The following is a 21,322-nucleotide window of genomic DNA, read 5'->3' on the forward strand; positions in this document are numbered from 1 at the left end:
TCCCTTTAAGGCAACAGTAGTCCACATGCTGTATATGGGTATCATATTGGGGGTCTCTGTTGAGCATCTAACAAGTGTCGGACCCCTCTGAATGGCCATCATGCAACTGTTTGTCGAGGGTCTTAGGGGTCACATCCTAAGCGGATCACATCTTAAAGGGGCCATCTGTCATAAGACGATCCCTTTAAAACTGGTTGTCATTCGGCATCTTTGATACCCCAGGAGGAAATATTCCATGACTTTTACTTGGGTGGGGGTAATAGAAAAGTCCCTTTAAATCTGCAAAGCCCCTGGAAGTTGTCGGCCATGTTTAATGTCGGCAGATACGTTGCCTTCTTTGCTGGCGTCGCAGTGTGTCGGGGCAGGAGGAGGGGGAGGAATGCCGGCTGAGTGGGTGGCTTGTGTTTTCACCTTGGAATTAAAAGTGTTTTTCCTTTGTGTCGGCCCCGCCTTCTCCACCCGGACAAAGGAGCCCTGAGCACCTTCTGCAGAGGTCGGGTCACCTGGGTGCGCCCCGTGCAAGGAAAACCCACCGGACAGCGAGTGGGGACGCCGGACCGGACAGGTACGAATCAGGAAGTAGGACATAGGTGCTGTGTACGGAAGGAGCAGCAGAGGTGAGCGTGACATTCAACACTGTTTACATCCAGAGTCCACAAATCTGCACAGACCTCAAACTACTCACAGCGGAGGGTCTGCTACAGTGCAACGTCTGATACGTTTTACCTTCACCGACACATTGTAGCAAACTTTTAAGATTTCAGATCTAGATCAGACCCGATCCACCTGTAACAGACCCTCAGCTGTAAGTAGTAACTGGTCTGTACGAATTTTTATAGATTTTTTTAAAAAAAATTGCACCATATTGTGCTGGTCATAACAAAGTCAGCTCTGCTACATCTGTACCGTATAGCAAGAAGTTTACACAGCCGTTTTGGTCGCAGCTCATCGCCTCGCCCCGTGACTACTTCACTAACGTAACTTCAAGCTGAATATTGTTTGACTTTTTTGCGACTTAAAGAGGCGGCTCACAAGGATCGCAGCGCAACGCGCACTAATGTTAGTGAAGAAGTGGCAGGGTGATTTCTACCGCACACCTAGAGATGGAGCCAAAACTACCGACTACCTGGACTTATGTATCCGAAATGTCTGCACAATTTGTGTCATATACGTCATGACAAAGTCAGCTCTGCTACATCTGTACAGTATATCACAGACAGCGTAGATGGTGGTAGGTGTATATCAGTATAAAGTATGGAAAATATGGTGATATCTATCTATCTATCTATCTATCTATCTATCTATCTATCTCCTATCTATCTATCTATCTATCTCCTATCTATCTATCTATCTATCTATCTATCTATCTATCTATCTATCATCTATCTATCTATCTATCTATCTATCTCCTATCTATCTATCTATCTATCTATCTATCTCCTATCTATCTATCTATCTATCTATCTATCTATCTATCTATCTATCTCCTATCTATCTATCTATCTATCTATCTATCTATCTATCTCCTATCTATCTATCTATCTATCTATCTATCTATCTATATATCTATCTATATATCTATCTATCTCCTATCTATCTATCTCCTATCTATCTATCTATCTATCTATCTATCTATCTATCTCCTATCTATCTATCTATCTATCTATCTCCTATCTATCTATCTATCTATCGATATATCTATCTATATATCTATCTATCTATCTCCTATCTATCTATCTCCTATCTATCTATCTCTCTATCTATCTATCTATCTATCTATCTATCTATCTATCTATCTATCTATCTCCTATCTATCTATCTATCTATCTATCTATCTATCTATCTATTTATCTATCTATCTCTCCATCTATCTATCTATCTATCTATCTATCTATCTATCTCCTATCTATCTATCTATCTATCTATCTATCTATCTATCTATCTATCTCCTATCTATCTATCTATCTATCTATCTATCTATCTATCTATCTATCTATCTCCTATCTATCTATCTATCTATCTATCTATCTATCTCTCCATCTATCTATCTATCTATCTATCTATCTATCTATCTATCTATCATCTATTGTGACATATTGGGCTAGTCATGACAAAGTCAGCTCTGCTACATCTGGACAGTATATCATGGTGAGCCTAGCTGTTGGTGAGTGTGCTTCAGTATAACGTATGAAGAATTTGTGCATTTGCTTTCCTTCTTAATACAATTTGCGCCATATTGTGCTAGTCATTACAAAGTCGACTCTGCTACGTCTGGACATTATATCTGTACGGTACATCTGGAGAACATTGCTGTATTTTGAGAGGTCACGTGACTAAGAAAGTAGTCCGGCTGCGAATTACAACTTTTTTAGAGCTGTGATTTGGTTTGGATTTTCTGCGACTGTTGTGTGATGTCATGATGTCACACTGTGGCGATACATTGAAATTTTTGTTGTGTAACTTTTTGTTACATGAAAAATGTCGCGAAACCTCCAACGCATGTGCCCCCGCTGATCGTCCAATTATACGCGGTATCATTGGTGGCTGCGATTGGGTGGAGTGTGCCCTAGATGCAGCTGCCGAAGTGCTATAACAGACTCTAAAACCCATCCAAATCCTGTTTATCAGATTCAGAGCATGGTTTGTTACAATGTTTCAGCTCCCTCTTGTAATGAGCCCTGCAGCAGTATCAGTAAGAGATGGTCAGCATCACTGTTTGCTGTCATTCCATTCTTGTAATATCACTTAAAGGGATTGTGTCACTATAACCATCATATCGATGCAGCCCCACAGACAGATAGATTAGGGTCTCCTGAATCAAACTGTGTTTTCCCCTTGTGAATCGCTCCCTCCGTTGCTGAGATATCGCAGTTTTGTCGATATGCAAATGAGCTCCTTAGAACAATGGCGGCGCCCTTGTTGCTTCAAATTATTGACAAAAACAGCGATATCTCAACAACGCAAGCTCCAATTCACAAGGGGAAAACAGTGTTTGATTCTGGAGACCCTAACCTATCTATCTACAGGGTTGGTTGACATGCTTGGTTTTGTTGACACACTCCCTTTAACTAAGGCTAAACATACTGGCCCCAGACTGATACATTTGACCTGCACTGATACACTGTAGCAAGTTATCAGAATAGGATAAAAAATTGAGCTGCTGATGTTTTTCACTCATAGAGGACTGGGTGCAATTGGAGCAAAGTTCTGCCAGGAGAAAATTTAGGTCTGTTCTGATTTTTAGTCTCTGGATGTAAACAAGAATGTTCACATTCACTACCAGCAAGCAGAGATCTTGAAGACTTTAAGGAATTGGTACACAAGGTGTATTAGAAAGTTGTCCATGTCTTCTATAAACAGCGCCACACCTGTCTACAGGATGTGGGTGGTATTGCAACACAATCTCTCCAGTGGAGCTGTCCAAGCACATGGACAGAGGTGGCGCTGTTCCTGTAAGACAAATATAAAGTTTTACTATTCCTGGACAACCCCTTTAACCTGAAGACCCCCATTGCCATCTCTGTCTTCAGCAACAATGGAGGTCTTTGTGTTGTAGACGCCGTAGCCTGGAGCTGGCGCGGCAGTGTATACAGCGCAGTATACCCTAATAAGGCCTGGACAGGAAAATCTCACGAATCCCGACCAAACAGGAATAGCATCCTCTTGTCAGAACCTGTTTAGCTTCTCTGTGTTTCATAACAGCTGCGCCCTCCGGCGATATTGTCAGAATACAGACCCCATCCATAATCACTAACTAAACACGTTGTATTGAAGTATCATTAACTCCGTAATTGACTGCGCGCTGTCACAATGCTCATTGCTTCACCTGACAAACGGCTTTGGTATCGTCATCACATGGTTGTAATGCGATAAAACACATGATGGCGGCGTCTATCACTGGGTGGTAGTTTATAGAATTATTGTGTGCGGTCCCTTTAAATCATAGTCTCCTCCCTACCCTGGGTAAGACTCTTTACACTGTTCATCCTGATCCTTCTGGTTCATGATTCTTTAGAGAGGTTGCCTTTAACCACATTGTCCCACTAGACCTTAATGGAGGTCATCATTAACGACTTTTGTCACTCTAGATCACCAGGGAAGTCTCTATTAACTACTTTGTCACGCTAGACCACCAGGGAAGTCACCTCTGACCACTTTGTCGTCCTAGATCTCCAGGAAAGTCATTATTAACCACATTGTCGCCCTAGACCACCAGGGAAGGCTCCATTAACCGCTTTGTCACACTAGACCACCATGGCAGTCACCTTTAACCATGTTGTCACACTAGACCTCCATGGAGGTCATCATTAACGACTTTGTCACTCTAGATCACCAGGGAAGTCTCTATTAACCACTTTGTCACCCTAGACCACCGGAGAAGTCACCTTTAACCACTTTGCCACCCTTGGAAGTCATAATTAAACACGTTGTCCCCCTGGATCACCATGGAAGTCACCTTTAACCACGTTGATCCCCCTAGACCACCAGGGAAGTCTCCATTAACCACGTTGTCTCCTTAGACTACCAGGGAAGTCACCTCTGCCCACTTTGTTGCCCTAGATCTCCAGGGAAGTCCTCATTAACCACATTGTCACCCTAGACCACCAGGGAAGTCAATTTTAACCATTGTGTCACCCTAGACCACCTGGAAAGTCACTGTTGGCCACTTTGTCACTATACATCCCCATGATCACCGTAGATGACCAGAGAAGTCACCTTTAACCACTTTGTCACCCTAGGCCACCAGAGAAGTCACCTCTAACCACCTTGTCACCCTAGACCACCAGATAAGGCACCTTTAACCACTTTGTTACTCTAGATCTTCAGGGAAGTCTCCATTAATTACATTATCACCCTAGGCCATCAGGGAAGTCAACTTTAACCACTATGTTACCCTAGCCCACCAGTCTCCATTAACCAATGTTTCACCCTAGACCACCAGGGAAGTCACTATTAACCACTTTGTCACCCAAGAACACCAAGGAAGTTACCATCAACTGTACAGTAGACCTATCCCACTGGGACTGTCTGACTTCATTGCATATGACGGTCTCCTATCTGTCCTTCATGACTTGGGGGAGAAAAATGTCATTTCAACACCCAGTCTTGCTGTTCTTCCCATACTCACACTTGGCCGAACTAAGTGTGCATGTGTAAGGGATGTCACCATAAGTGGTTGTTTAAGGTTTCGGACACCAGAACACTGATAAAACTTCACACGGATGACTAAGGCTCCTCGAAAGAGTAAATGTCTCTGGCCAGGTTTATAGGGATAGGAGGTGGCGAGTCTGGTGAACCTGCGGGGGTGCTGTTTTCTGACTTATTAAAGTACAGTCACCTCATCACTGAGGCGTTGTTGCTTTTGTCTATCCCCCAACACACAAGATGACAATGATGCCGGCGATGACTCTCTGGGGGCCGCTCGTCTGTATCTCTGCCGTATCCGATCTGGTACGTGCTCGGTATAATGGAAATAGTTTGTAATACACCCCGATAAATCCCTGGCGAGTATTAGACTATAATTAGACGCTATGGAGGCAAATACAAGAGGCCTTTGTCCAGGAACATGTCAGGTTAATTTAATTAAAACTCCGAGCGCCTCCAACCAAATCTCTCGGCTGGTGGAAGGTTCAAAGCGCTTAATCCCCCGAGCCGGAATTTTCTATTTGAGTGTTAATTTAGTATCGCGCCATCCGACCGCTCATTAACGCTTTGCACAGTCTGCGCGCTAAACACCCGGCACATTAACCGGTCGCTGTTTTCGCATAATTTTTCAATCATTATTTGTAGACAATGTAAATAGCGGAGATAAGCGGCGCGTAAAGGTGGAGAGGCGGCACCCTATCGCCCCACGGAGAATTATCGTAGTCGTCACGGAGAGCGAACGCGGGTGAAAACTTACAATGGAACCTCATTCGTTTCATCGTGGATGTTATCTGTTGTTCCCTGTGGTCGGCCCATTTTAGGGTGGATAGGGGAGGAGTCCGGGAGGATAGGGATAGCGAGGCGATGCCGAAAACAGGAACTAATTTCTTTTGCTGGATGTCCCGCCCATTTATGTAGGACATGACCAGAAAGTACATAACAAGTTACCAACCTCCCATCTATGTAGAACCCCCCCACACACACACACCAGACCAGATCCCCATCTGTACATATCGCATATTAGACTCTCATTTATATAAAAGTCCCCCAAATGAGACCACCATCTATCCAGTTCCTAGATCAGGCCCCCATCTGTATAGAACCCACCTAAACCAGACCCCCCTCTATATAGGATCCCATACCCCACCTATACAGACTGTAGAGTAGCCCCCCTATATGCAGATCTTAGACCAGACCCCCATCTTTCAAGAGCCCAATCCAGACCCCCATCTATACAGAACCCAGACCAAACCCCCAACTATACAGAGCCTAGACCAGACCCCCATCCAGTGGCATAACTACCGCCGTAGCAGCAGAGACAGCTTCCACAGGGCCTGGGACATTAGGGGCCCGGTGACAGTCGCTACCGCTGCTATCATTATACTCGGGGGTCTATGGGAGATAATACTGTGTGCAGGGGCCACTATGGGGGATAATACTGTGTGCAGGGGCCACTATGGGGGATAATACTGTGTGGAGGGGCCACTATGGGGGATAATACTGTGTGCAGGGGTCACTATGGGGTATAATACTGTGTGCAGAGGCCACTATGGGGGATAATACTGTGTGCAGGGGCCACTATGGGGGATAATACTGTGTGCAGGGGTCACTATGGGGTATAATACTGTGTGCAGAGGCCACTATGGGAGATAATACTGTGTGCAGAGGCCACTATGGGGGATAATACTGTGTGCAGGGGCCACTATGGGACATAATACTGTGTGCAGGGGCCACTATGGGACATAATACTGTGTGCAGGGGCCACTATGGGGGATAATAGAGTGCACAGGAATGGGTAGGAGGGGGTCGATTGAGGTCGTCGGTGTCGGGAGGGAGTGGGGGCGGGGGGAGCCCATGTCAAACGTTGACCACGGGACTCCGCTATTCCTAGTTAGGCCACTAGGTCATCTATACAGAACTCAGACCAGACCTTCATCTATAGTGATCCCAGACCAGACCCCTGTCTATACAAAGCCCAGACCACACCGCCGTCTATGCAGAGCTCAGACCAGACCCCCATCTATACAGAGCCCAGACCAGACCCCCATCTATACAGAGCCCAGACCAGACCCCCATCTATACAAACCCCAGACCAGACACCCATCTTTGCAGACCCAAGACCCTTTCATTCAGACCAGAGCCTCTTATAAATTCAGACCCCAGCCAAGACCTTCTGACCCCAGGGCTTGGCCTGATGATGCCGCACAGCTACATGGCAGATGGTGGGTTTCTGCAGCTTTTTTTTTCGAGGGATTTTTGTGGTATTCTTGACAACTAGACTTGACAACTTCTCCGAGCTCTCAGATGGTCTCCCCAATTTTAGATCCTCTAGATGTCATGTATATGTCTACATAGGTGCCTACCTCCTGAGACCTCCACTGATCATTAAAATGGAGGCCCCTATGTCCCGTCCACACCCAACAAGGGGGAGAATGAGTGGTGCTGGGGTAAACCCAAAGAACTGAACTGTATGGCTTTATAAATTGTTAAACGTTGGCCTATATTTTTTTTCAGGTTAAGGTGTAAGTCGGCCATCTTCACATTTTTGACATGGAAAATCTGCACTCGATAGACTTCGAAGAGTTGGCCGAGATCGGTACGTAACCGTTCATAGACCATGATCTTCTCTTCCGCATATAGTTTGCATCAGCATGTAAATGGCCATTGCAGACGAGCGCCTATCGGGGTGATTATTATTGGTAATCGGTGCTTGTACTACGCCTGCACCGGCCCATGTCATAAGGCCCTGCCGTCCATCGCCCGGCTGAGCATGCATGTGTATGGGGGAGACCTGATGACATCTGCTGAGGGTGTATGGGCTCCTTATGGGGTGCTTGGCGGATCTTGGTCTAATTTTGTCCTTCATTTTGCAATGTTTTTGTAGAGCTTCAGAAGGATGAAGAGGAGCAGGCGCAGATGAGTTGTGATATGGTGGATTCTCCAACCCGGGAGGTGAATGATGTCAGTATAAGCCACCCCTATTACGACATTGCCCGCCATGGTATCATTCATGTTGCCGGTGAGTCCTGATGGGTGCCATAGAACATTTTTTATTTTTAACAAAAAATTTCCAAAGTATCATTAAGGATGGATCAGAGTTGAATGCCCACTGGGCCACTGGGCTAATACCCTCTATGCTTGGCTAGTTATGACCGGCCCTCTGTGACTATATCGGCCCCTCATTCCCCGTCATGATGTAGCTCCATCACTTCTTTTTGTAGCCTAAAGTCACGAGAAACCTAAGAACGAAATTTCAATGTAAAAAGAAAGGCCTCGTACCATTTTACATAGCTATAGCTACTTTCTTGTACAAACAGCGCCACACCTATCCATGGTTTGTCCTTGGAATTGCAGCTGGCCTCTCATAGTTGCCAACTGTCTCAAATTTGCTAAGATAGTCCCTAATTTCTGGCGACAATCCTAAAAAATTTCGGTAGTCCCAACGCGAAAATTTGGCTACTGTAGCCTCACCCTAAAGTGGGGTCTAAAGGTGGAGACCAAATACAAACAGTGCCACAGCTCTCTATGGGTTGTGGCTGGTATTGAAGCTTGCCTGTCATGGACCATAATTACCACCAACCGCCCCGAACATGCTGGGACGGTCTGTCATTTATGGCAACAGTCCTGGCAAATTTGGACTGTTCCGACTCAAAAAAGGGGTATGGTCATTGGGGTTTAGGCAGAGATAGGGATGTGCCCATTGGTGGGCCAGGAAAGGATCTTTAAACATCTCTATCTTAATACGAACTACTAAGTTGATAGGTATGACAGACCATTAATCATGATTAAATTAACCCTTCTCCTCCCCTAGACCACCAGGGATGCTATCATTGGTGACATCCATTTCCTAGATGAACACGGATGATTACATTAACCCTGTCCCTCTTCTAGAAATATTCTGTCATGAGCACCATACTGCGATAAACCACAAGAATTCCTGATATTGACCCCTTCATCACACTAGACCACCAGGGATGCTGAAATGAACCTTAAATAGAAATGTTGGTCTAGGCTACCAGAATGTTTGATAATAACCTTTTTAGTACTTTGGTCCCTATGGATAATAGTTAATACAAGATTCTTGCCATCTGGCAGTAAATGTGACAAACCTAACTCAAATGGGGGGATGTTAACAAAAATGGATGTGGTGGGAAGTATCACATGTGACAAGTGGTTGGGGAAATGACACTCATTTGCCTATGATATCATAGCCATGACCACTTGATGTGAGGATCTTGTTGGGGACATTAAAGTGTCCTCATAAGAGTATGTTGCAGAGTTCCAAATTAGATAATTAATTAACAGGCCTAGATGGCCTGCAGCCATTTTCTTTAAGTCTGGAGAACTGATTAAAGACACAAGATGGTAGTGTATCAAAAGAGTTCTGATTTTATTATAAGAAAAGGGTAGTTTAAATACATTACAGACAAAGAGTTGGCTTGGCTATTCTAATCAATACAACCATGATTGGTCATAGAGATATAAGATAAGCCTGGCACATGACTATTGGCTGAGGCCTGATATAATCTGCATCTCATTATAGCTTTCCACACTGGGATGGACTTTCCCATGAAACAAAGAAGGATTCAAAATACTTATGTGTGAGCTAACATCCCAGACTATGTCTATATGTATATATCATGGCAAAAGAGATAAGATGACATGTTCCATAGACCCTGTGTCTATACACTCTAAGTGACCTTCATATACCATAAAATATGACAGAGTGCCCAGATACCATAAGATTAATACTTTTGTTGGTTATGTGTCCATACATCATGTAAAGGAGGTAAGAGATATACAAAGTCAGCTGCATCTTCTCAAAATGAGGCCCTTGAGAGATAATGATTAGCAACCTATGCATTAACGTTCATTATCACATTGCTTAAAGTCTAACAAAGGGCCTCCTTGACTTAAGCAGAGAAATACATACTTACACAGTTTATATGTGAAAGATTACAAGATGGCTGCCAAAATACAAAGATGGAGGACTTAACTCTAACAATCTCCACAGTTTTGAAGGCATCAATATCATCTTGTTCTTTGTTTTGCATTTATGGTTCCCAGAAAAATCCTTAAAGGGAGTCTGCCATCAGAAACCGGCCTATCAACCCAGCCCTGCAGATAGATAGGTTAGGGTCACCTGAATGAGACAGTGTTTCCCCTTTGTGAATAAGTGAATCCATTGCTGAGATATCGCTGTTTTTCTTCAATATGCAAATGAGCAATGGTGGTGACAAAATTGGCGATATCTCGGTAACGGAGGCTCCAATTCACAAGGGGTAAGCACCGTTTGATTCAGAATACCTTACCCTATATATCTGTGGGATTGGGTTGATAGGCTGGTTTTTGGTGACAGACCCCCTTTAAGGTGCAATTTTCCATTTAGTCTTCTGTTTGGGTCCTCTCATGTCTGGCCCGCAGTGGCATCCCCCAATACCTTGGCTGCTGTGCACATGACTGTGGAGAAGCTCCTGTTCACATGAATGTTTGCATTGTATCCTGCAGGATTAGCTGTAATGTAATCCTGACAAGCCATCCTGTCTAGTAATGGGGTTTTGAAGCTAATGAGATTTTTCTTTTTAGAAGAGCTCAGATCAAAGCCCGGGGAACCTGTGAGGAACCTGCGCTAAACTGCAAAAAAAGTGTTTGATTTAATTAACCTGTTTGCTGCTGGGATGACAACAGCCTGATATTTGCAATACTGAATCGACTTGACAAGATGGAATGACTGGCATAGCCATACATGATGAGTTTATCAAGGGGATGGCTATAGGGGTAGCAAATGCCCAGGATCCCGATTTCCTAGGGGCCTGGATCCACAGGAGCAAACTGAGACGGGGCATGTAAACCTTCAGTGCTTGGGACCACCAGGGAATTTACCATCACGATTGCAGATTTTGTCATATTTTTTTTTACCCAGCAGTACACCTTATAAGATAATGGGGCTTGTCGGGGACTATTAGTGTCCATCATGGATAAGAAAATGCAGATGTGAACTCAGCCTGACCACCAAGGACTTTACCTTTGTACCCTTCACTACCCTAGACCACCAGGGACTTTACCATTATACCCTACATTACCATAGACCACTAGGAGCTTTATTATTATGCCCTTCATTACCCTAGACCACCATGGATTTTATCATTATCACCTCCCCCACCCTAGACTTTATGGACTTTATCATTATACTCTTCCAAACTCTAGACCATGTGTACTTTGCTACTATAACCTTCATCACTCTAGACCACCAGGGACTATACTATTATCTCCTTCATTGCCCTAAACCACGGGGATTTAACCATTATAACCATCCCTCCCATAGACTACCAGGAACTTTACTGTTTTACCCTTCCCTGCTCTAGACCATCAGGACTTGACCACTATACCCTTCATCGCTCTAGACCACCAGGGACTATATTATTATCACCTTCATTGCCCTAAACCACTGGGGATTTCACCATTATAACCTTCCCTCCCATAGACTACTAGGAACTTTACTGTTTTACCCTTCCTTGCTCTAGACCACCAGGACTTGGCCATTATACCCTTCATCGCTCTAGACCACCAGGGACTATACTATTATCACCTTCATTGCCCTAAACCACTGGGGATTTCACCATTATAACCTTCCCTCCCATAGACTACCAGGAACTTTACTGTTTTACCCTTCCTTTCTCTAGACCACCAGGACTTGGCCACTATACCCTTCATAGCTCTAGACCACCAGGGACTATATTATTATCACCTTCATTGCCCTAAACCACTGGGGATTTCACCATTATAACCTTCCCTCCCATAGACTACTAGGAACTTTACTGTTTTACCCTTAGCTGCTCTAGACCACCAGGACTTTGCCACTATACCCTTCATCGCTCTAGACCACCAGGGACTATATTATTATCACCTTCATTGCCCTAAACCACTGGGGACTTCACCATTATAACCTTCCCTCCCATAGACTACCAGGAACTTTACTGTTTTACCCTTCCTTGCTCTAGACCACCAGGACTTTGCCACTATACCCTTCATCGCTCTAGACCACCAGGAACTATATTATTATCACCTTCATTGCCTGAAACCACTGGGGACTTCACCATTATAGCCTTCCCTCCCATAGACTACCAGGAACTTTACTGTTTTACCCTTCCCTACTCTAGACCACCAGGACTTTGCCACTATACCCTTCATCGCTCTAGACCACTGGGGGGACTTTATGATTACCTTAATTATTTAGGCACTTTATGATTATAATCTAGACAGACACATACAAGGGATAAACATACTGCACCTATACAACCACTATGGGATGAGGCCTTGGCCAAGTAGCATGCCCCCTGTAGGTTATTGAGGATGACGCACCATATAGCGGTACAGGTTACACGTAGCAGAGGAAGCTTGGCGGTGATTTATCAGATTATAATACAGCTCTGTCTTCATTCCACAAGATACATGATGGAATTACTGGTAAATTTTATGTTTTTCTGACACATTCATATATTTTGTCTTTCAGGAGACGATAACTCGGGGAGGAAAGTGATCACATTCAGTTGTTGCCGTCTCCCTCCTTGTCATGAGATTGATCATGTCCGACTTCTGGAGTAAGTTATATTATTTATAATATGGGCAATGTTAACCTGTAGCAACAAACAAAAATCCCAGGGGGCAGAAGTTTGGCAACCGGTGCCCCAGAGAGTCATGGGCATAGGACCTACATCAGTTGTGCTTCTGTATCTAGGAGAGCATCCAATGGTTGACATGTTCTGTACATGGTTGGCTACAGTCTCATGATCAGTAGGGGTAGACACAATAGGTATTGGGTGATTTTTGGACCTCATTCTAACACAACCCAATGGGTAATTCTGGGTTAATAGAGGGATAGAGTCTGGTCTTCTGCACTTCAATGAATTAACCAGAGCAGAAAATGGTTACAAAATGTGTTTTTCACTCTGGAGGACCCATTTAGTGTAATACCTCAATATTCCTGTGGAGGCACTGCAGGGAAATTGAACATTTGCTGCTAAGTTATCCATTGAATACAAATGATCACTGGTAGATCATCTTATGATCGGAGGACCGTTCCAAAGGTCAGGGGCACAAAAGGTAAGCATCTCTGCTGGTAAATGTGGTTACAGAACAGGATTAAGCAATGAAACTAGTGCTTATAGAAACTGAAATGGGAGCAGGTTCATTAGCACTCATACAGAGGATGCGACTCCCTTAAAGGGATTGTACAGGTTTTTATTTTTATTTTTTTTACAAAAACAGCGCCACACATGTCCATAGGTTGCATTTGGTATTGCAACTCAGCTGTACTTTGGTGAATAGGGCTGAGCTGCAATACCGCACATAACCTGTGGCCATGTGTGGTGCTGTTTTAAGAAGAATGCACATGCTTTCAGCTCCTGGGTCATGCAGATGACAGGTGACCTTCCCATGGGACCCCCTAGTCCAGCTGATGTCCACTATATGATATTGCTTTTCTATTACAAAAACTCAACAGAAGTGTCATAGGTGGGATTTTTTAATTTTTTTTAAATCAACCCTGGCAAAGCTGAGACGCGGTACAGATTATCGCCCGAGGCGCTGAGTAAAAACCTGTATCCTCTAATGGCTTTCATGTCAGTAAAATGTCACAATCCATTGTATCGACTGAGTTTTTGACACACGGAGCATATGATGTACACGCTGTGAAGTTTTCCGCACAATCTCAACCTTTTTTTCGTTGCAAATTGATCAGAAGGGAATTTTTGAACGTGATTTTTTTTTCTTTATTTTTATAATCAAAAAGACCTTCAACCTGACTGTAGCAATACAGTGTTTCTCCATAAGATGCCGTCTGAAAATACTACATGAAAAAATCCTTGGCACGCCTCCATATACAATCAGAGGTACACATGAAGGGCCCATGGTGGGCTAGGGGCATAGTATGGGTCCAGTAAAAGATTTAGGGTCAGTCAATGCTCCGATCATACATTACAGTTGTATATGTCCCAAGGGTAACTTCTACGTTATGTGGATGCCCCTACCTGTAGGGTTGTAATACTATGAATGGTTTCAAAGCAGAGGCCAGGAACATTAAAAAAAACATAGAAAAAAATTGGCAGACATTATAGGGAGAAGTGGAGAGAGTAGAATAGAATCTAGGTAGTCGTTTTAGATGTTTGATTGAAAGAAAAGACAATTTTCTGTCTTAAAGGGGACCTTTCAACACCGCTGCCAACTCCAATTCATTTCACTCTTCAATAGACGCCACTCCACGGATTCCGGAGCAGTTGGAATTTTTTTTCTAGCCCCCACCATTCTCGAGGAATCACTTCTGTTAGTTTCAGCACATTTCTCTCTGCTGGCAGGTGGGCGGTCCTAGACTGGAGCAGAAAGTCAGGGACCGCCCACTTGAGAGTAGAGCACATAATTGTGTTGGAACTAACAGAAATGATTGCTCAGGAATGGTTTGGGCTAGAGAAAAAATTCCAACTGTTTTGGAATCAGTGGAGCCGCGCCTATAGAAGGATGAAAAAAGTGTTAGAGTTGGTGGAGGTGGTGAAAGGTCCCTTTAAGTTACAAACTGATACTTTAATGCTGTGCAGAATAAATGTGGTTATTAGGCAACTCCAGGATTATTTGGGTCTTGGATGAGGAGGAGTATTAGAATGTTTTAGAATTTTTTTGCCTAATAATACGTTTTCCTTTCAGATATCTGAAGTACACCTTAGACAACTATGTGGAGAATGACTATACCGTCGTCTATTTTCACTATGGCTTGAACAGTCGCAATAAACCTTCGTTGAGTTGGCTACAGAGCGCCTATAAGGCCTTTGACCGGAAGTAAGTACCACATGTCTTTGTCGTGTCTAGGATTTCCTCAAGAGTGTGTATGGTTGTGAGGAGATCTATGGCCAAGTGGTGAGGAATGGAGAAATGTCGCAGAAAATTCTAGAGGGGGCTTCTATAGGGGGCGCTCTAGCATGATTATATTCATTTCTTAACATATCAGAGCTCCATTTATTGGACACCACCGAAAAATCCCTCGCCACCTCTGTATTCTGGTAGCCATAGGTGTATCTTACATATAGCCTGGGAGGAGATCACCTCTTAACCCGTTATTCCTCCACAGTACAGCCAGCGCGATATTTCTTTTATCTAATAAGCATGCAGATCCGTATCTGGCACTGCCTTGTGTACATTGTATTTCATCTTCTGCGGATGGAAATGTATTAGCGTGCGCAGCATTTTTCGTGAAAGGCTTTGATGGCCTCTTTTGTGCCTGTCTGTTTCGCTGGCTGTTCTGTTATACGGATCTGGAAATCGCAACCCTCGAGACTTCACAGGGACTTGTGATAAAATGGCCCCAATAATCTCACTGTCACCGTGCGGCAAGGATTCCACAGATCTCCGATGTGCGGCCTATTACGGTTTGTCTCCTGTACAGCTAGGATTTTTATGGCGGGATTATGTGATTTTGGTTAAAACTGTCGTCCTTTTTATCATTTCGGCATGGGTGACTTCTAAGGGTTAAAAATCTCTCCTGGTTCTGCGGTTTCTGACAACCTATTTGACTGTTACTAAAGTTGTAACCCGGCAATAGTTATTCAGTGACTAAACTATGCGGATATACACACAATTTCCAATCCTTAGGACAGAGCACCCATACTCGTGGGAGGTGACTTTCTATGAAACCCCACCCATGAGTACCGACCACATCCCCATAAAGACACACCAAAGTGCCTCCATCGAAACAGACTCTCTCGATAAATCTACAAACACAAACTCTGTCGGCCTTCACACGGGCCTTGAGACCCCCAACAATTATGGGCACAGGGACCCCCAGTATCTCATGGCTGCTGCTACTAAATGGGACTGTCAGGGATAATGGTGTCCACAGAGATGAGTTGCTGAAACCCACTTCTCTGTTGGGGGACATGGGTCTCCAATTCTCCTAGAGGTTGGACCCTCAACATCAGTTTTCCCTTATTAGAATATCCCTTTAAAGCTGTTGTACCCTATGAACCTTTAGGGTATATGTCCAGAATACAGTGGGAACCCCAGTGATCAACAAGGGCACCTCATCTTTTCCATAATCTAGACTGAAAATCGTGACTTTGCTCTACCAGGTACAAGAAGAATCTGAAGGCTCTCTATGTGGTTCATCCGACCAACTTCATCAAGATCCTGTGGAAAATATTCAAGCCAGTCATAAGGTGAATACAATATATTGGTGTATATAGGCTATAGACTGTATACTATATATCGGTAGGTGTGCTGAGGCCAGACCCCCATCATCCTTGGGGAACCTTCAAGGTGAACCTTCAAGAGGAACCTTTAATGGAAACCTATGAGGCACATGTGTGACATGAACCACCACCAGGTCCCGATGTCCTGGTAGTTTAGTATCTCCCATATTCCTATATTAAAGGGGTTTTGTAGGTTTTGGCTCTTTTTAGTACTATTGAACCCCCCCCCCCCCCCTTCCCTACGTATATTGGGAGTAAAGCTAGAATCAGAAGGCTCTGTACACTGTGTAGTGCCGAGTGTTTGACCACCATTGATTTCATGTTAATGACCTATATAGTAGTGTTATCAAAAGACACCAAACCCCTTCAATTCTGTCCCATGATGGGACCTTTTATAAAGTCTATACTTGCCCAGAGATGAAATCTCCCAGAACATATGAAATGAAGTATTGCACTTGCACCCAAAGTCCAGTGAATGCACAGTGAAGTCGACGTTGGACCCATCTCTTGCTGAGCATGTCTTAATGTACATATGTTTGGGGTTCCCTTTAAATGATGCTCACAGCTTCCTCTAGGGTGGAGCTTACTGCATACAGCTTTATATCTATACAGCGGCCACTACAGGAGAAATGGAGCATTACATGCCAGCCATTGTGATGAATGATCGTCCATGTACTGCTTGGACACATTGGGACCTCCAAACCAGTAGCCACTCTTACAGATCAATGTGGCTCACAGTGGAGGGCCCCATTATGACAGCCATTGGCCCTAATATGTCTTTACATTCTGAATTCTACGTAGATTTTTCTTATATTATCACTTTTTCTCCCCATTGTAGAAACAAACAGATTTCCAATCCTTTCGCCAGTTTTTTTCCCCATAGGTTTCTCTGTAATTATTTTTTTCTGGAACCAAGCACTGGTGCGATAAGATCATCGGCGATCTCCATGCTTCACGCGTAACGCGTAACACTCAGCATTCGGGAACTGTTCTGGCGTTCTCGGGCCTTTCATCTTCCCTCCTCGCAAATTATATTCAGTGAAAATGACAAACTCTATAGGTGCTACAAGATATAACGTAGTAATCTGCCTGCGCCGACCGCCGATAAATTAATCGTGTTGGAAACCTGCTCTGCTCGGGGTGATAAGATTAACCCTTTCTGATGAAAGCCTCGCCTGGCAGTGGTGAGAAGTCGATAAGATTCATGGACTCTTCAGAAAGTGACTTTTTTTTTTTTTTCTTTTTCTCCAGTCACAAGTTCGGCAAGAAGATTCTGTACATGAATCACCTGAGCGACCTTCGAGAGCATCTGCGCTTCAACCGCCTGATAATCCCACCTGAAGTATTGCAGTAAGTGGCGCCGTAGAGATTCACATTCGGGAACACAAGGTGATGTTTTTGAGACTTATTTTGGAAGAGTGTTTCCAATTTATTTGACGCGTTTGGCCGTCATGTTTTGGAAACTATCCAAAAAGTTCACTCTCTGTTAGTGTGGGCCCAAAGAACTCCACCGACAAAGCTTTCCCTGCCTTAAATTTTTAGATATTATCCAAAAAGTTCATGATGTTCTCCCCACTTTTTACATGCTATACCAACACAACTACCCCACCAAAAGGTATAAAGGTACTATAAAATTGTGTCTCCATAGCCAATGTGTATGCGCTATAGAGGTAGCATCTTCAAGGATCCCTATCTATCAGAGCCTTTCATTCGATAGAGGTCATTCTAAGTTGGTGGGTGTCCTGTCTTCAATAGGTAGAGAGGACCTGCTTGTGAGTCTTCAGCAGCAAAGACATATACACTACTTCCATTTATAGTCTATACCCTTGAAACAAAGATTCCTCGTGGGAGGTGCTTTCTACTAAACCCCACCCATGAGTACAGACCACACCCACATAAACACAGTGGCTCGGTTAAAACATGTGGATGTCGTTCCACAAATGCTACAAAGCTGTCAAACAAGTAAGTGGGAAATGTAATCTGGTCGTGAAAATGGGGCGGGGGGCACAGGACTACTTTTTAGGAGTAGGAGTGTGGTGTTGGTGTCAAGGCCTAGATTCTACCTTTCCTATGGGGACCTATCCTCTGCATACCATACGTATCACTACCATAGTGCTCTATGGATCAGGAAACGGGGGCAGAAAGGGATATGAGTAAATCACCCCAGATTTTAGCCCCGTCTAACCCACTTCTTCCTCCAGTTCTTGTAATATCCAAAAACACACGTAGCACAGATCTATTTTTTAATCTACTATATAGATATAAATTTGCATTGATAGCACAAATTAGTACTGACGTGAGTAATATTCACAGTGACAAGTACAAGAGAGCGACAGGTAGATATCGTAGCGTATAATTAAAGTTGCAGGAGGGCGTCAGCATATCTAAGATAGAATTTCTTCTTATTTTTTTCTATGGAATTAAACAGAATAATCAATGAAAATGAAACGACGGCAAAGTTTAGCCGCCCAATATTAAATTGTGAATTTTTTTATTTCAGGCATGATGAAAAACTACGTGTCCGCCAGAAAGGAAGACCCCCACCTGTTAGTAAAGCCCCTCCACCTCGTCCCCCACTCCCAACACAGCAGTTTGGAGTCAGTCTTCAATAGTAAGTTTTTGTAATGAAGTTATGTAGTGGTAATCCCGGAATTATATGACTCCAACGTGTATGTTCTTGATAAGGGTTTCAATACGGTTTGGTGTATACAGCTCCTAGGCATACCAATGTGTCTCCATAGTTACAGACTACAAGCAAGCCCTGTGTAGTCTGATGCTACAGTCATGAATGACTCTCTTCTATCGATTTCCTTTTCTACCATTTGTAAGTCGGCAGGGAAGAGGGAACGGAGTTCGTCCATTTATTTGGCTTTGGGCTGAACTTGTTATTATTATACTTCAGGGTTCCTTTAAGTGGAGGTCCAAGGGGGAGGTGCAGAAATATAATGAACACTTCTATTGACCTTCTTTCAACTCTTCCTCATGGCGTCCAGCTCTCCTTTGGGATCATCTTCCAGCCTCCTTGATGATGTCATACACCCTGGTGAACCACTGAGGCCACCATCATGCAAACCTCATGATGTCATCACCCACCGCGTGACAGACACAGACGAGAGGCCGGAGGGGGACTCCGAGAGAGAGCTCAAGGAAGGTCTCCACACCTCCACTGGGCCTCCGTTTATTATACTCAGGGTCTGAAGAGACCCCAAAGTATGAGTATGAAGTTTTGGGTTTTGGGCCGATCATGTTTTGGGCCAACCATGCCATGAGCATGGTCGGCCCATTCTCGTCAATGACCATTCACGAAGTGGTGGGGTAGAGTCAATGGGTAACAACCTCCTTGTGATCGACACTGGTACAAAGTTCCACATATCTGTTTTCAGCGGGGTTATTGTTTTCAGCGGGGGCAGGGCCTACCAAAAGGGGTGTGGCTTTTTTGCCTAATTTAAAGCCCGGATTACAAAGCAGTCTAAGCCCTTCTTCTTCCTTAGACATACTAGTCACATAGTCTAAGCTCTGATGGGGAGAAGGAGGGGGAGATAAATGTCTCCATTATCAAGAATATTGATTTTATTTTTTATTTAACCCTTCGGACTAGACCAGCATCAAGGAACAGGAGGACGTTTTAAATATTAGTAGACGCCTTTTCCTTATTCTTTTAACTCTTTAGCGCAAAAATCCCTCTCACTGATCAATATACGATAGCAAGATCACCTGACGCCTCCGCAGAAGCCGCGTCCCGGGATTAGGGGAGTGAAATAATAACCAGATAATAAAACAATGAACTTATTCAATTTCCATTTATCAGGTTCCCCGGGCAGAGAGGTCGTGTGTAGATTGCGGAGTGTGACGAGACATCAGCTCTTATCTTAGGGGACATATGGTGTGCTCATATCATCTGTATTCCGCCTTTGTTTAGATATGGACGCGAATGGCAGATTTATTCTCTATAGTATATAGATAGTGTACAGTGGATTATATCTAGTTGGGGTATAACCAGGCATGGAATGAGTGACTGCTGCAACGACACTGTTCCAATTCTTATGGCTTATTCGGTGTCTCTAGACCAAGCCCTGAACATGTTTAAAGGGACCTTTCACCACTGTCACCTCTTTAAATCCTTCAATAGTCGCTGCTCCACTGATTCCAGCGCAGTTGGAATTTTTTCTCTAGCCCCCACCATTCCTGAGCAATCATTTCTATTATTTTCAGTACAGTTATGCTCTCTGCTGTCGGGTGGGCGGTCCTAGACAAGAGCAGAAAATAGGGACCGCCCACCTGAGAGTAGAGAGCATAATTGTACGGAAAATAACAGCACTGATTGCTCGGGAATGGTGTGGGCTAGAAAAAAAATTCCAACTAGCTCAGAATCAGCGGATAAATACCTATTTATGGTAGCAATGTGGTAGATGTGGTGAAACGTTTTCCTTAAAGGGATTATTTGGGACTATGATACGGAGCGCCACATTCCCTTCTCAGGAAGTGATATCACACCCATTGGTCACATGGTCAGGCTGCAGCTCAGGCCCATTCAAATGAAAGCCATGTGACAAACAGATGTGATGTCACTTCCTGAGAAGGGGAAGCTATGGTATAATAGAAAACACAACCCATGAACAGAAGGGGCACTAGATCTGGATTGAAGCAGATGCTGAGCTGAAATACTGGAAACAGCCTATAGAAAAGAGGGGCGCTGTTCTGGAAGAAATCAGGCACAGCCCAACGGCAGAAGCTGGAGTTTAGTTGCAATACCAAACACATTCCATAGATAGAAGGGGCAGTATTTCTGGAAAAACTGAAGGATTTAAGCTGCAGTACCAAACATAGCTGACAGACAAAGGGGCAGTGTTTCTGATAGAAAGCAGAAGATGGGAGAAACAGAAGCTCCTTGGCCCTGTAATGGAGCCTTACCCACTTAGTGACATTTAGAATGGTGGTATAGT

At 43.9% G+C, this 21,322-nt stretch overlaps 1 protein-coding gene across 1 annotated transcript in view; it reads left to right on the top strand.

The window, feature by feature from the left end:
- The first annotated feature begins 573 nt into the window (after positions 1-573).
- The window catches only part of ARHGAP8 (Rho GTPase activating protein 8), a 35,784-nt gene continuing 15,035 nt past the window's right edge, over positions 574-21,322 (top strand). The window contains exons 1-8 of the mRNA XM_075275152.1: positions 574-617; positions 7,660-7,741; positions 8,030-8,164; positions 12,659-12,746; positions 14,842-14,973; positions 16,260-16,346; positions 17,631-17,729; positions 18,880-18,990. Of these exons, the coding sequence (XP_075131253.1) occupies positions 7,696-7,741; positions 8,030-8,164; positions 12,659-12,746; positions 14,842-14,973; positions 16,260-16,346; positions 17,631-17,729; positions 18,880-18,990 (698 nt within the window). The 5' untranslated portion in view covers positions 574-617; positions 7,660-7,695. The remainder of the gene's footprint in view (positions 618-7,659; positions 7,742-8,029; positions 8,165-12,658; positions 12,747-14,841; positions 14,974-16,259; positions 16,347-17,630; positions 17,730-18,879; positions 18,991-21,322) is intronic.

Source organism: Leptodactylus fuscus, chromosome 5 (genome assembly GCF_031893055.1).
Source record: "Leptodactylus fuscus isolate aLepFus1 chromosome 5, aLepFus1.hap2, whole genome shotgun sequence".
Taxonomy (NCBI): domain Eukaryota; kingdom Metazoa; phylum Chordata; class Amphibia; order Anura; family Leptodactylidae; genus Leptodactylus; species Leptodactylus fuscus.